General features: G+C 43.2%; 1 protein-coding gene across 1 annotated transcript; it reads right to left on the bottom strand.

The window, feature by feature from the left end:
• Positions 1-848: 848 nt before the first annotated feature.
• Positions 849-15,333, bottom strand: ARF1 (ARF GTPase 1). Its single transcript, XM_069778375.1, has 5 exons — positions 15,174-15,333; positions 5,052-5,231; positions 4,304-4,414; positions 3,507-3,631; positions 849-2,432 (listed from the first exon to the last, which is right to left on the bottom strand). Exons 2-5 carry the CDS (start codon positions 5,197-5,199, stop codon positions 2,271-2,273), a joined length of 546 nt encoding a protein of 181 aa, XP_069634476.1. The 5' UTR covers positions 5,200-5,231; positions 15,174-15,333; the 3' UTR covers positions 849-2,270.
• Between the last annotated feature and the right edge of the window lie 1,682 nt (positions 15,334-17,015).

Consider the following 17,015-nt stretch of genomic DNA (forward strand, 5'->3'; position numbering starts at 1 on the left):
GCTGGGCTGCCTGAAGGATTCAGAGAAGAAACAGAACCTGGGGAGTGAGGGGAAGCGTGACCTGTTGAACAAAGATCAGGAGATCATCCAAAAGGCCAGCTCTCACTTGACACCAAGAAAGCAGATGCCAGATCAACAGCCTATAGAGAGCAGCACTCCTGTCCCCACAGCTGCGGTCCCCTCCGATACCCACCCAAAGCCTCAGGTCTCCCCACCAGTGAGGTTGCTCTCTAACCTGCATGTAATACACCTTTCATCTTGCAGTTTTCCAGCCTGTGTAATGGGGAATCTGCTGCAACTCCAGCCAGGAAAAAAAGCCAGCAGCTGGCCAGCAGCCCAAGCATGACCCTCAGTGATGAGAAGCTGTAGCTGACAGGGGAAAGCAGGATGATCAGCTGGGAGGAACTCTGTCCCAGGTCCAGAGGCAACTACAGAATGGAAAAATGCAAAACAACATGTTTAGGAAGGCAGACTTCATACTCCCTGTCCCCCCCCCCCCCAAAAAAAAAACAAACCCTGTTAATTCACAGATCCTATTATTAAGTGGGATGAGCAGGAAGAACAATCCGTTGTGGGAAGTGATGGGACTACTCAAGAAGCTCAACAGATGCCCTCGAGGCAGTGGACTCCAGCAGAAGCCAACTATTGCCAGCCAACAGGAGCAAAGAGCTGCTGCCTACCTCTTCACCTGCAGGAGTCCAGCTGGGAATGATACATTATTTTGGAAAATATGGGAGATGTCCTGACATTTTCATGCAAATTGTGATGTGGCAAAATGCTGGTTGGATTTGCATTTATCTAGCACACGGTACTGTACAAAGGTGATACAAAACAACATGATACCAGTGCAAGTTTCATGAAACTTTTTATTCAACAAGTATTCATTATGATTCTGCCAAGATGATCAAATGAACAGCAAGGCATAAAAAACATGAAATAGTTAAGAGATTTTATTCTAATAGCTTTAATTACAGTGCTTGTTTGTCAAAATGAAAACTGAAAACAAGTATACAAAACAGTTGATTACTAATTGTGTATTGAAAGCAATAAAGGTTTCCACAACACTAAATAAACCAGTTCTGATAGTTCCTCAAGTTAAAGTTTAACAGCTCCAGCTTCTTCAGTGTTTATCAAAATACAAAAGAAAAGTAAAGAGGTCTTTTTTCTGATGGCAAATCTGAACCTTGCAGTATGAGGGATGCCAAGGGTTTTCACACATATACAGATATGGGATTGTTCCAAAATGGGATTGAATACTTCTAGAGTGGAATGACTCTCCAAACTCTCATGCTTTTTTTTTTTTTTTCCTAGACGCTATACATAGATGTTTGGTGTTTTTCATGGCAATTCTTACGTTAAGTACAGTACTTTCTGCCTATAGAGCTTAGGACTAGTACAGGCTGTGCTTTCTGTGGAAAGGTTTGCCTTCTGGAGTGGTTTACACACAAGAAAAGTACAAAACACTTTTGACAAATACAACAGGCTAAAAATGCTGACTCCTGGAAATTATTCAAGTTCAATGGAAGCGGTAAGTCTCACCTGAACCAAAAGTCAGATGTTTAGCATGAGTCTGCAAGCTCATCTAAACAAGGTCTGACAAGTCTTTTAACGAGTATGAACAAATATGAGCACATACTATGAGCTACAGAAAGAGCCAGAGATCTATTAGTTATGATCTGTTCTTTAACCAGATGAAGCCAATTGGGTGTTGATCATTGCTTCACCATTTCAAAAGAAATCGAAAGCCTCCACATTAGAGCTAGAACAGCAGAAGCCACGTCAAACGTTTGTATGTTGAAGTGTTTTTACTTTTCCTTGACTATTTAAAAAAATACAGAATTCAGGTTAAAAACCAACCGCCAAAATGGATCTCACAGATCTCACAACCCAACCGAGATAGTATTCAGCTCTACTGCACAAGGACCACTGGCAACCCTTATGTTAACCCACTTAAATCCCTTCCAAGTACTAAACAGTGAGTTGATTCTTTACAATAAAAAAGCTGAGTAATATTGCATAGGAGTACCAGAAACTGCCTCATTGGAAACAAAAACTATTTACATTAAATAAGAAACCTAACTGTTTTCAGGCTTGTATTTGCCACATTTACAGCATGATGCAATATATACTGTGACAAAAGAAATGAAAACAGCTTCCGGCACTCAATACCACAAAGTAGCACAGTTTGCCACATTAGAGTAAAGCGAAGGGCGAATAGGAGGAAATAAGAGGGAAGGGTGGAAAAAGAGGGAAGAGGAAGGTTTATGGTTTCATTTCTGGTTTCGGAGCTGATTGGACAACCAGTCCAGTCCTTCATAGAGACCGTCTCCACTAGTGGCACAGGTTGCCTGGATATACCAGTTCCTGTGACGAAGAGAATGCAGTCCAAGTTTGTCTGTGATTTCTGCTGCATTCATCGCATTCGGCAGGTCCTGAGGGAAGGAAGAAGAGTCATTTTCTCCCCTACTCCCTGAGAAGCAATGCCTGCCTCCCTAAACTGGTTTTGATCATCAGCTCTAAAGCCATTAAAAGAAAGTTAAGAGCTCTTAGAGCTTCTCTTTCAGAAAAGCTCAGAGGATTACTTCTGTATTCAAGCTTTCCCCCAGTACTGATAAAAGTCTAAAAGGTTTAACAATACAATCAAAAACACGTATTATGGAATATTTCTCTTCAGAAAACAGAAGCGAGACAGCTGACGTTTGGATCAAGTCATCAAGCCCCTCAATGTTGAGCCAAACCCGCTTACGATTCAAGGCCCATTTCATTCACTTTCCACTCAGGAAGTGTTTTCTGTGACTGCAGTTATGATTTAAGATCGACTTTTGTCATAAAGTAGTACTTGGCTTAGTACTGCTTCTGTTTATAGTCCACCTTTCCTGCTCCTAGACAAGACTTACAGCTGCTTTACCCTTCACAACTGAGCCTGTGCAATTGATGAAGCACGATGGTATTCCTTCTGTAAGTTTACTAGTCATATTTAAGACCCTTGACATTTGGGTTTAAGCTATAAGTTTGGGTTTACAAGCAATACAGGGCAGAAGTCTCAGCTCGCTTTGTGGCTTGGAAGAGCACAGCTCTTAGGTCAACACAAGTACATTAAAAGTCAGCCCAGGGCTTCCACCAACACCCGTGGTGCCCTCAGACACCTAAATTGAAGAATCTAGGGAGGTTCTGGCATTCTGGCCTTCCTCTCTGTTTTGAGGAAGCTTGGGCAGGTGCTGTACTCAAGCCAAGCCAACTGTAAAAATCAAACTGGTGAAGTTTTTCCCTAAAACAGAAACCCCAGGCTAATAGAAATTACCACTTAGAAGGATGCTCCTTTCAGATGAGAACAGGGTAATTTAATCTATGGGTTTGCTGTCTTCAACAAAACTGAATGGACAATTACTGAGAGCTTATCTATTATTACACTGAAAACATGAACATCAAGTTCAAGACCTAGCACTCACCAACTACATTGTAAGTTTTCAAGAGTTCTTACAGAAAGACACTTTTCTTGGGCATACCTGTTTGTTAGCAAACACTAATAAAACAGCATCTCTAAGCTCATCTTCTGCCAACATTCTCATAAGCTCTTCTCTGGCCTCATTCACTCGTTCTCTGTCATTACTGTCAACCACAAAAATCAGACCTAGAAATAAGCAAACAATCAGAATAAGCATACACCAGAAGTTATTTACAAATGATAAATATTTCTGGAGGTCAGAACTAAACTTTGAAGAGAAAAAATGCAAAACACTTCAGTATATATCAGAAATACAGTTTTCTTATTACTGTAATCTCATGTCTGAGGGAAGGTCTGTTCTTGCCAAAAGCTGGTGAAAGCAAGTGTTAGTTTGCATTTGCATTTTTAGAACTTGTGCACTTCATCTACCTAACCACTCAATATTTTCCAGTGAGTAGCAACTCTTGAAATCCTGTGACAGGACTCAAATGCACGCACATTATAAAGGCCCAGCAGTGGAAGAAGTGACAAGCTCTCAGTTTATAGGGCTGTTAGAGCTTCTAGTAAAGACTCTGCTTTGAGGTGAAGGCAGAGAGCTGTGACGCTTACAGAAGAAAAGCAGAGTTATGAACTTGCTCTGAGTCAGATGGACAAGGAAGATTGGTTTCTCGATTTCTTCCCATCCCTTTTTGAACCTGCACTAGCTTAATAGAAGAGCCAGAGCAGCACACAAGCACACCCTTTTATAATAATAAGTATTTCCATTCCCCCCCAAGAAACTTGCAAAATTATCTTAGTAAGGACATTAAAAAAAACTTTTAGATTCCGAAAACCTGTGATTTAAGTGTTCGGACTCACCTTGTGTGTTCTGGAAATAATGGCGCCAGAGTGGTCTGATCTTATCCTGACCGCCTACATCCCAGACTGTGAAGCTAATGTTCTTGTATTCTACTGTTTCCACATTGAAACCTAAAATTGAAATTGTGGCAAAAATCTCAGTTAAACATAGTTTGCCCTGGACCTATTGTATTTACCAAGTCACACTCAGAATTTCATCATTAAAAAAAGTTATCTCAATATTTAAATTTACTTTAAATAAGCAGAATCCTATACTGAAGCCCTCAACACAGACAAACATGGGTTCTCTGGAACTCCTGCTCCCCACCCCCCCCACAATCAAACTAATGAACGACAGCTGTAATTGCTATCCATGTAGCTACAAAATGCAGAGCAAACTATGTTGCATAAAAAAACCTGGTCTTTAAGGACTGCAAATAAGGTATGTCTCTGATCACACAGTTCCCCGCAGTCACCCTCTGTTTCTCAGTCTAATCTGCTTGACACCACAACACACTTAGGAGGGCAGACAGCCCTTCTGTGGCCCATAAAGGCTTGTTCCACAAGTGACTTGAGAGGCAACGGAGTGAAAAAACAGAGTCATGTAATCTCCTCCCATGCCAGGAACATTTGGTTGTGCCATCTTCATACCATGGTTTTAGCAAGTGTCTGTTCTGACAGTCAAGTCACCTAAATCAGAGTGGCAGCTGCTGCAAACGGTAAGACCCAAAACTCAAAGCAAGCAGTTATATAAATGTAAAAATCTTACCTATAGTAGGAATAGTAGTTACTATTTCACCAAGTTTAAGTTTGTACAAAATAGTAGTCTTTCCTGCAGCATCCAGACCAACCATTAGAATACGCATTTCTTTTTTGCCAAAAAGGCCTTTGAAGAGGTTAGCAAAAATATTTCCCATGCTTGAGATATGTTCTCACTGGCCAGTGAAGTCTAGAGGAAAAAGATCACAATATCAGTCATGAGCTACGAATGGCTGTGTTCTGACCAGGGCATAATCAACCATCAACAAAAGTATCAGATAATATCAAACCTTTGCAGACACCCCAGCTACCACCATACACAATTCTTCCCCATACTGAAACAATACAGAGATAACAGATATGCCAAAACTTAGTGCTCAAAATGACGTGGCTCTGAGTGCTTTAAATCTTTCAAATATTCTTTCAGAGATTTTAGTATTCAATGCTGTTCTCACACTTTTGTTTGCAAAATTCATGGTTTGCTTTCAACACAACTGACCGCTCCAGGTACTTTGTCCCCCATTGTTACGGGATAATTCATCTGCAGCCTGAAGCGTCACCATAACACACAGCTTTTCTAATTGACCTGCAGTTAAAGTTTTAAATGCCTGCCCATCTCTTTGCTGCTTAGCACACCAATAGCTGGTCCTTTTGCAAAGGAAGCTCAGAATACAGCTTGCATTCTCTCCTACTCAAAACAGTTTCCTTCCTCTCAAACCCTGAGGAAATGGCCGGGAACACAACGTAAAACACAAAGCAGTATTACGTTCATTAACATTGCAGGGTGACCTTCTCTAGGAAGCAAACCCACATGTACTGAAACTTAACTATCGAAAATTAATAGCCACATTAAAAGAGGCAAGTTTAGAAATGAATGCTTCTTCCTTCCCTGCAAACACTTCTGCTTGGACACTTAGAAGCAATTAACATCACCAGAAGCTTCCTGTTCAGGCACTGAAGAAACTGCCTCTCCACTCCAGCCCTCAGACACTCCCTGTGCCCTTGGGACAGGATCCACAGATCTCCCCCCTTTCCAAACTTAATACTACACAGTTTACAGCGAGTTTGAAATCACCAAGAGAACTATTATTCTGCTCAAGGAAGGCATGAAAAAAAGCAGTCCAAAAGCTTTAGAGTGAGGTGTAGATGAGGATGCTACATGGTGATAGTGACAATTCACACCTCTACTGCTGCTTTGTCTAGAAGCGGTCAGATGTCAGTTTAAAAAGAGACTGAGCCCAACCGAAAATACAAGCTTAAGACAGCAGGAGCACATATGGCCAAGATGTGTAACATTCAAAGGATGGGTTTCCTGTAAACCAAGTCACACAATTTAAAGCGCAATATGAAGTTTGAATCATCTCTTGTAGACAGTCTGTATTTCATGATGAAACTGTGTGCTTGAAGCAAAATTCTCACTGGAGACAGACTTTACAGAATGTCTACTTAAGACCATTAAAACAAGCTTTGAACTGAAAAGGGCACCACAGAACAAAAATCTGGCCCTGCTCTCTTTAGCTCTATGCTAGGGATATGTGAAGTCTGGCTTCTTCACTCAGCACTGTGAAAGGTCTAAGCAGTTCTGCCTTTCTGGGGAGCTTTGCTGGATACAATTTTTAACCCGAAAGGTAAGCACTGTAACATTAACTAAGTCACATGTCTTTGCACAAGCAGCTCCACAGTGAAGTTCAGAGTCCACTCCCGAGTTCCTGAATGACATCAATCACCACTTCAACTTGTTGAAGTTACTCGAGTCAAAGTTTCATTTATTTTATATGATGGAAGCTCAATGTGATCAAAACTTTAAAACTAAGTTCCTCTATAAGCCAGACAGGGCAGCCTGTGGATTAAAACCAAACAGAAGGCTTAAAAGTTCCATTATTCCACCATTTCCTTCAGATTTCTGCAGCACGACCATGAATATTCAACTCCCACTTGAATATATGAAAGCTGTATAAACAGGAAAGTTAATTAGGAAGTAGAGAAAACAGTTTTGCTAGAGTCCCTATTTATCCGAATCACTCGCACAGCAGGAAATCTCACTCCCCAGCCCACAACAGCAGCTCTTACTGGGCTGGGGGGGCGGGGGGAGGCTGTAAAGCTTTCCTTTGTCCGGCCGCTCATGAGACCTCTATCTTCTACTTCATCTGAAAAGCAAGAGTCAGGCTTGAACTGTAACCTTTTACCAGAGCTCTTGTAACCCTCCAAAATCAGCGTAAGAACATTGTTGCAAGAGAACCTTACAAGCTCTCCAAAAGAATGTATCTGTTTTGTTTCTGCATGTTTAAAAGCATAATAGGTTATTAAATGCTTGGATCAACAGCAGTAATCGGGTAACACAGCAAAATCTCAGCATTTACATCCACGACAGCTTTCTACACCCTGGAGAAGTCGCAGTCTGCCGAACAAGTTGCTTACACTTGGCACTACCACTAGTGAATCCCGTTAGAACCTTGTTTTCCTGGCAGCTATTTCCAGGTCAAGCCTGCCCTCCACCACTGAAGCTGCTTTTGTATACCCATCCTTCCTATTTTTACTTTTTGTGAAGAGGAAGAAGTTAAGATACACTTAAGCACTTGGTTTCCATTTCCTTCTTGTTCTCTTCCACATTCCTACTATCCAAACCAGTTCTGTAACTTATTTAGTACTTCAGGGTAAGTGACATTGCAGAAAGTCCGATTTATTTTTATAGGCAGTGAAGTGTAGCATACAGCCCACCCCTGCAAGACAAGCCTGTTCAGATGTTGACTAGAAAGTAGCAGAATTGTTGCTGTCTAAAAGAAAAATACTAGCAGAAACCCGTCTGCAGAACTCCCACAAACCATCATGGTTCCCACCAGTGACTTGCTGGATGCTACTGGGGCAAAAGAGAGGGTCTCTGTCATCACCATCGGGGGGACCATCCTCTGATCAGCAGCTAGAATCAGATTCATCTATTGCCACAGAAAAGGAAATCATACTCCCACAGTTTGTACAAGACACTCCTCTCCCTACACTATCCCTGCCAGTATTTCATTACTCTCTCTTATCTAAGCGAAAGCACAAGTTCCTTCCTCAGTATCATTAAAATCCTCAACCAAATCATCATCACAACTGTGACCAGCCATCAGCACTCTGCTTTTTAGACCATTCGTGCTGTCAAACAGCATAGACGCTACCACAGCAGAAACCGCCACGACAGTGTAGAGCTGCTTCCCAGGACTTCACTGCCACCCATTAATACAACTCAGCTGAGGGATCACGCGATTACTTCCCAGGACTTCAGAGCTGAATCTGCTTACTTTAATTCTCATTTCAGTCCATTAGTTGGACCATAAGAACTAACATACACAGTCTGAAAACACAAAGAAATTTAAGACCCTTTTAGGTTAACCAAGCAATCCTATGGCTCTTCAGGCAAGATTTGCAGTCTTGATACAAAGACTTGCCAATACTTTGTCTATATTCTATAGTGAGCTTAACTTTCTCTTTTCCTCAACTCAGATGTTGTCAGTAATTGCTATACTGATTCTTTTAGAAGCACAAGTTCAATAAAATGCCTGAAAACATAAAAGAGTATGGCTTGTGAGCTCCTTGTAGTACTTCAGCACATCTTCAAAAGAGGGATCCATCAGGCTAAACAGGAAGATTTGTGTATGAAAGAATAATTTGAATAAACAGCACAGAGTATTTTTGCGGAGTGTAGTGTGCATGTTCCCTCAGCACAAGCTCAGCTTCTAGAAATGGAAGCCCACCACCCCTCGACAAACCCAGATCACCCCAAAACTTGTCTGTATGACTCTTGTTTCTCCCTGCCCATCGAAGTCCTGAAGCACACCTTAGTCTACTCCACCTCAAGATCCTCACAGCAGTAAAAACCTGTTAAGCAGGTTCAGGTAAGATACAATGCACCATTGGTAAACAGGGAGAAAAGACATTCACTGGGTAAAACTGCAGTTTTGTTTCAGGAAACAAGCTATTTTCACCAGCCTGTCTTCTAGTAAGGGATACATTTAGATAAGCAATTAGGAGAACGGGCAGCCTTTTTCAGAAAGGCTCAGTGTAACGAGTTAAAAATGAATGAGTGCCTGCAATAGCAGGCAGCCCGGTGTCTGTTAAAGCGATATGGCCTGTGAGTAAGAACTAGAATTTGCTTTTATTAATTATAGGTGGTTAGAATAAAGAGCTCTGAGGAATCTCTCAAGGCCAAAGATCATTCGACATTTAATCTTCTGCAGCATTTTATATTTAACCGTACATTAATGCATTTTATATTTAACCGTACATTAATGCATTTTAATATCATTTCATTCAGGCTGCTTATCTTGAGGAGTGAAATACACTTTTTGACCTCCAAACTTCTTGGATGAGCTGTTAGTTAACAAGCCATTCTACAGAAGTATGACCAGAAAGGTATGCAGTACATCAAAGAAAGCATAGCTACATCTTGAAATCTCTGCCTAACCTTAATTTTACACCTCTGGAAAAGTTATTTTTGACCACATAGAGATTAAACTTCAGTGAGCCAGGAGTTGTGGCAAATGCCATGGTTTCATTCTGGTTTACACCGTTTCTTTAAACATACTATTGCAGACAAAATCAGAGGCTAAGACAGAGGATGCCATATGCATTATTTAGTCAAATTATGCCTGCAGTATAGAAATACATTTATTTCACTTCTACATACCAGCACTTACCACACAAAGCTCCCACAGGAAAAAATAATGCTCAAAACTTTTCAAGTGGCATAACCAAACTTGCTGGGCACAATCATTTTGGCGATCTGTCCTCTACAGCTGAAAAATACCAGCAGTGATGAAGAAGCCCTTAATTCTCTGTCCCTCCTCTGCACAGCATGCTGAGATAGAGGTACAGAGGGCATTTGTTGTCCCTGGGAACTATTACGTCTCCCTAGGATGTTTGCATCTTGTTTTAAATGCCCGTTTCAAGGAGAGACAAACATGATGCCACTACCAATGACATACTGCATTACACAGTTATAATCAGTCAAAATACTAATGTTACAGCACACATTAAACGCCCTAACAGTTGCTGGTTTACCAAAAAGCTTTTTCCTAGTAGCTTTCTGCACCTCATTCTACTTGCTTAGACATCTACAGCAAGTAAAACTGGTGCACTTATGAAGACAACTGATATACTACCAAAAGCTTGTCTCCATTTAAAGGAAAGTCTACTTGACACTGGCCTAAGCATTCACTCCAGCTCTAATACAATTAGAAAAACCCCAAACCCATAATTCCTAACCTGGTATTAACACACTAGTTGTACCAGTCACAGTAGAACAAAACTGATCAATTGGTTATTTAACAGAAATAATGATTTGAAATCCAGTCAGTTATCACTAGTTGGCCTCTGTCATGTTTCTACTTTATAGCATTCTACAAGGTTTTAAATTAAAACGTCAAGAGAAGCAAAATATTCATACAAAAGATCAAACCCATGTGTAAACAAGAGGTGAGAAAGCTTTTTTTTTAAAAAAAAATTCAAGTTCCACAGCTGTTACATGCAAGAACAACTGGCAAATAATTTAAAGTGCAAATCTTAACTTGGCAGCTTGTTCTTTACAATATAAAGCGTGATTTAAAAGAGAATGTGAGAAGTGATCCAAGAATAGAACACTGCTAAAATTTAGAATTAATCGAGGGCCACAGTATTTCACACCACCACTCAGCAGGCACAGTCAGTTAAGTACAGCTGCGTTCTTTTGAACTTGAATTTCTTTACAGATTAAAGTGATCTGTTACAGTAAATTTTGAAAAACTTTCTTGATCAAAACACTTCTTTATATATAGCCAGGGTGGCCCAATACACAACTATTCCAGTACAGTTATATTCAACTATTTTTAGAAGTTGTTTACTGGCCTTCTGCATCTGATAACCTGAGTGAAAGATGACTACTTATCAACTCTAGCTCTTTAACTTTGGGGCCTTAATACTGGAATTTAGCTTAAATAATTTTGATTTGAGTTACCTAAGACTTTAGAGCATACCAATATCACCAGGCATAGACAGCGCGCAAAATTTAAGAGCAGCTAACAAGTAGGCCAGGTTCGTTCTTCACCAGGGGATTATCTTGGACTTAAATACCATTGTAATAAAGGCCACCTCAAAAACCTCTTCTCAGAGCTCTTCACCAATAGTAAGTCCCAACTCCTTTCCTTTATAGTTGTACCCATCAAACCTACAGGAGTGTTAACTGTGGAGATCAAAACCTACCAGTGCAACAATTTTCCCCACTTCACACTGGAGGTGATTCTGCCAAGCATGAGACTGAAAAGGTGTCCTAAATGTTCATAACCTTATCATTTGTCTTTTAGGAGAGGTTAGAGGAAAGGTACTGGCATTGAAACATCACGTGAAATAAAAGTTAAAGATACGTAACTGTAGTTGTATCTAAAGAGGCATAGTTGGATTTGGCCACCAAAGGCTTGCAGTGGCCAACTAAAAAGCACCCAGATGTGCACTGCATGTTCAAGGCAGATGGAGGACAAGTCAACCGCAAGTGAGAAGCTAGGTTAAAGAAAAATCTAACACGGAGCTGCTCCTTATGTAGCACCTTCATTCAACCTAAGTAGGTTGAACATCCTGCTGTCTATACACATTACCCAGATAGCACATCTTCCACATGCTGTAACATTCTCTTGAGAGCACTGGGCTCAGAGTGGCAGGAAAACAGAAAGTATTTCCACTTACAAGATCAAAACAAGGGCAAAAGAGGGAAAATTTCCTTTGGGGTCATGTCAATTTCTCAGACACAAGAGGAACTCACTCCTAAAATACTAGTCAGAATAAAAAAAAAAGTCAGTATCAAGCAAAGAGGGCAGGTTCCCTGACTTGATACTCATAACCGAAATCAGAGTTATTCCCTTATTCTCACCTTCAAGCAGGGGGAGCAAGCTACTTCTGTTTCACAGCAAAATCTCAAACTATTTTAAGCAGTTACACACTACCATGCCTAACTCAAGACCATGCAAACCAACACACAGGAAAAACACTTATCTTGTCTGAAAAATATTTTATTTAAAGGATAGGTTGACAGGTGGAAAAGTACGGAAAGAGTCACCGTTCATGCTTTTAGATAAAGTGCATCCATCACCTCCCTGCGGACTGCCCGTTGCTGCTCAGGAAATAAAGTGGTGCCGACAATGTAACTGTGACACCTAGGTTTGGACTGTGACTTCATATTCACCTGTTAAATGGCGGGTATACTGCTGTAAGAACCGGTTATTACAAAGCATTTATTTTCAGATAAGCGTTGCACAGGTTTTTTTGAGGCTGAACTATTCACAAGTTCAAAATCTTAGATTTTAAGCCAAATATCCTGTTATTCATTCCCAGTAACTGGGCAGTAAGTCACTATTTACACTCAGAGTAGAAATGGCAAGAACTCACATGAGAGCTTTGGTAATGAAACTGGCTTTTGGTTTGGGGAAAATGTCAAAGTAGAGCCTACGCAGCTAGTTGTTAGGTACAAGATCAGCGTATGAATAAGAGCTATATTAGACATGAGAGTTTTATTAGAATTGAAACATCAGCAGAAGTAGTACCATAGTCCTTCAATGTTTGCATGTGTTAGAAACAAGAAATAAAATTGGATACTCACAAGCAGAAAGAAAAAAGTGCTGAATAACACAGAAAAACAGCTGCTGTAGTAGGAAGCTGATTATAAACTTCTTTACTCATCAGTTAAAGGAAGGGAATAATGGCTGAGGACAGTGCTAGCTCTAATACAAGCTCTATAGCATTCCAGTAGCAAAACTTTCCAAGAGATTTCTAAAAAAAGAATCAGAACTATTCCTTTTCAGAAAAAGTTAACTTATGTTGACCAAATTTAGCCTCTCTAAGGCAATCTAGATGCTTGTGAAGGCTGTTGAAGTCTGTAAAAATTCTTGCTTGGAAGTCCATCTTTACACATCTCAGCAGCTTTTATTTCTAAAGCAATCTTTTATTTTTAAATGTGTTCTTTAAACTTCACCACTGCAAATTCAGCTGGAATCTTGGGTTGTGAGCTTTTCCTCCTTCCACCAATTAATGTAATCAATAGCTTATCTGATAATTGCGCCTCAGCGAGATGTATGAATGCTGCTGCTTAAAGCAGCCTTTCAAACAGGTGTAACTGGAGCACAACACAATTCAGTGAATTATAAGGTCTAGAACCCAGCCCCCTACTCCCACACACACTTTATTTGCCTTGAAAAAGCTGTGACTAGTCCTGCCCCCGACTTGGTCAGCATGACTAACACGCACACAGGGAACTACATGCACCAAGCAAAAATGCACCACTCCTGCCCAGTCCCTTTTCAGATTCCAACTGTATTTCACAACTAGGCAATCTTAAATATTCAGCAAAGGCCTCAGACCTTCGGGGCCTGACTTTATATTCAGGTGTTTGCCTTTTAACACGATCTAGCAAGCATTATGTATATCACAGACTGTCAGAGCAGCAAAGGCTGTTCTGAGCGGAGGTGACATCTGCTTGAGCCGTTTCTACTCCTGATGCTCTACCGCAGCAGAAGCGTCAATAAACTTGGCAAAGCAATAGAGTTTAAGAGGTTCAAGTGAAGCAAGTTTCCTCACCCTTTCACCCAATGTAATTACTACAACAGGGAAAGCAGTCCAATAGGGTTCTCGAGCACTGCAGATGTGTTTTTAACAGAGGAAGTCAGTAGCATCATACCAAGCCCATAAACTTTCCTTTCAGAGAATCCCTTTCTATATCTGTAAGATTGTGAGTACTTTTACTGACAATTTGATTACAAAACCCACGAACAAAAGCCAAGTAGCAATCCTCTAGTTCATCTACAGTTCCTTTTTCCTACAGAAGTGCTCCAAATCAGTAGCAAAAATAGTAATAACAACATTGCCAAACGACCTTGGACAATTTACTTTGACTCGATTTCTTTGCCAGAAAAATAAGGTTAATAGAATAACCTGCAAAGGGGTGTTTTGTAAGCCTTGCCGCTCACAAAACAAAGTTCAAAGTATTATATAAATACTTTGTATTTTAGTTATTGACAAATCTACATTTCAAAACAAGACCTCTGGATACAACTCTAATCAACCTGTGGAATTTAGTTTGGCAAGGGCCTAGCAGCAAAGCAACAAGGTCAATGTCAAACACAACATTTAGGCAGTTTTATGACCCAGCGGAGTTTTAGTCGTGCTCTGCTGGGGCAAACGGATTCCTCCGTGAAAAGGTTCGCATAACTGGCCTATCACTTTATCAGACAGAGGTTATCAGCCCAAAGTATCATGTTAACTACTCACAGAGACAGGATATAGTATTTTCAGACAGAATATAATATCCTCCCACCGGGAGTTGCTACGCCAAGGAAAACCGATCTCCTAGACCATCGCACCCAAGCCATGGATGGCAAACAGAGTTTGCTCTAGACTAAAGCTCAACTTCTTACCAACACCCCCTCAGCCCAGCAGAAAGCCCTACTCAGCAGACAAGGGCTTACAGGAAAATAACCTCTCTCTCCTACGAGTTTTATCCAAGCCTCATTTCCCCTACCGGCCTACCAGATCTCCGAGGTCCGCTACCATAAGGGTTTTCGGCGGAGAGGAAAACGAGGAAACACCTCTCTCTTCTGACCAGTTCACGGGCGGGGCAGAGGCCGGAATGAGCGAGTTTAGGGAAGGGAGAAGAAGCCCATCCCGCCGCAGCCCGTCTAATTCCTCCGGTAGAGGGAGCGGCGCCAGGCCTTGTGCAGCTGCTGGGGAGCCGGAGCGGTCTCCCCCCCACTCCCGCCCGTGCCCACGCCTCCCCAGCAGGGAAGGAAAAGAACTGGCACCCCCCACACACACATACCCCCCAGCCCAGCCACCCAGCCCCAAAGGCGGGTTGGGGGGGGACGGATGGGGCTGCGCCCCGGCCAGGCCCTCCGCTCCCCAAGACCCCCGCTGCGGCCTGGCTGCGGCTTCCTCCTCCCGCCGGCAGCCGCCCTGGTACCGGAGGGAGAAGGAAAGACGAAAAGAAGCGGCCGGGCCCGCTCCCTCAGGGCCCACCGCCCACTCCCCTCAGCGCCAAGGCCGCGGCGCCTCACACCCGGCCAAGGCGCGGGCAAGGAAGGCGGGCGGCGGGCCAAGGGGCTGAAGGGAAGGAAGGGGAAGGTGTCGGTGAACCCACCGGCGTCGGCTGCTGCCCCGGGCAGTGGGTCTGGCTGTCCTCGGACTAGTCCCGCTCGGAGCCGGCTTCCCCCCGCTGCGCCTCTCGGCCGCTCTCCGCCCAGGCACACAAGATGGCGGCGCTCGGCGGCCACGTCAGTGCCAGCCCCGCGCGCGGCACCACGGGTAACCGAGGAGGGCAGCGAGGGGGAGGGGGCGGGGCCTAAGCCGGGGGGAAGGAGGCGTGGCCACGGCAGGGACCCGCAGCGTTGGGAGAGGCGCGGGGGGGGCGGGTCTCGCCACCTAGGCCACGCCCACTCGCTGGCCGGCCGCGCCCGGCCCCGCCCCTCCGTCCCGGCCGGCGCGTGGCCGGGCGCGGGGCGGTGTGCACGGTGCACGGTGCACGATCGTGCTTTTTTTTTTCCCCCCTCCCGCGTGTTTTTTGGTGGTTTTTTTTGGGGGGGAGGGGTCGGGGAGGTGATTTGCACCGTGCAAGGATCCCCAGTGGGGCCTCGCAGGCGCCACGCAGCGCCGCTCCACGCCTTCGTGGGCTTTGACGCGTGCACCCTAAGAAGGTTTGCGGGGGTATGCCCTTTTATTTCCCCTAAAATCTCCCTTTTGGGTTTTTTTTTTGAAGCTATTTGCTTAAATAGCTGTTTTGCTCGGGGATGGGCTCGTGACATACATATATTTGAAAGCTGCCCGGGCACCTTGCCGTGGGGTTCGTGCACGTCTGACACTGGCCGTGTGCTCCTCGCCTTCACCAGCGTCGGCTGGTTATCCCCGTGTTTACTATGTAGGAGCAAAGAGAGAGTCAAAGAAAGTCCTTAAGGCTCTTTTATCCCAAATAAAGCAGGGCTGCAGGGAGGGCCATCTTCGCCAGGCCGCTCTGCTGCCACTTCAGTTCGCCTTTGAGAGAAAACAAGAGAGGATTTGGTAAAATTTTCAGTTGCTGCTGCTGGAAAAGGCTAAACAGATGGAGAGGACCCACAGGATGGAGTGTGCCAGGTCCTGCTCCCGCCCCTTCGTGCCTCGGGTTTCCCCATGCAGGGAAAAACCCTTTAAATTTTTTCACCTACAATACACGGATGTGGGAGGGAAGAGGTGAACATGGAGCAATTTTTTAATTCCACATGGAAAAAAAAAAATTCACATGGTCCGAAAGCTCAAGAGATGGGTGTAGAAACAACTGTAGAAACTGCATGTGCACAATAGATTTAGAATTATTTCCTTTCTCTTTGGGGGTAATGTTGAGATCAATTAAGGTCATATGCTGTCCCAGGCTAAATACTAAATACTTCTTCGTTTATTAAAGACAGGAAGAGGAGTTTTGAAAGAGAGCAGGAAGCCACGAAAACTGCTTATTTCTAGATTTCCCCTCGACGCTCGTAGGAAACGAATACCTCAAAATCCTCCATCCCCCTGTCAAATGGGGTTGAAATCGGCCAGCAGCTGAAAACGTTACACAGAGGCGAGAGAAGGCAGAAGGACAGATGGATGTGAGCCCAAAAGCTTCTTTTCCTAAAAAATTGGGTCACGCGCAAGAGAGATGGCAGCAACAGGGCTGAGAAATGCCAGGAGGGAGCCTGGGCTGAAGGCGAGATCTGCCCTGTGCTTCTTCCAGGGAGGCACCATCCCTGTGCACCAGCAAGAATGAGTTAGTAGTAGTATTATTTTACTTAAGGAAGCACTTAAATTGCACTAAGATCTCCCCGAACCATCAAAAAGCAGCCGGAGCGCTGACAGTCTAAGAAAGCGATGGCAAAGACAAGCTGAGAAACCAAATTAATTCTTTTTTCCCGCACTGCAGAAGCCGACCTGTCTCAAACGGGGGATTTCAGCAAGAGTCACTGTTGCGGTGAAC

This window comes from Haliaeetus albicilla, chromosome 2, assembly GCF_947461875.1.
Source record: "Haliaeetus albicilla chromosome 2, bHalAlb1.1, whole genome shotgun sequence".
Taxonomy (NCBI): domain Eukaryota; kingdom Metazoa; phylum Chordata; class Aves; order Accipitriformes; family Accipitridae; genus Haliaeetus; species Haliaeetus albicilla.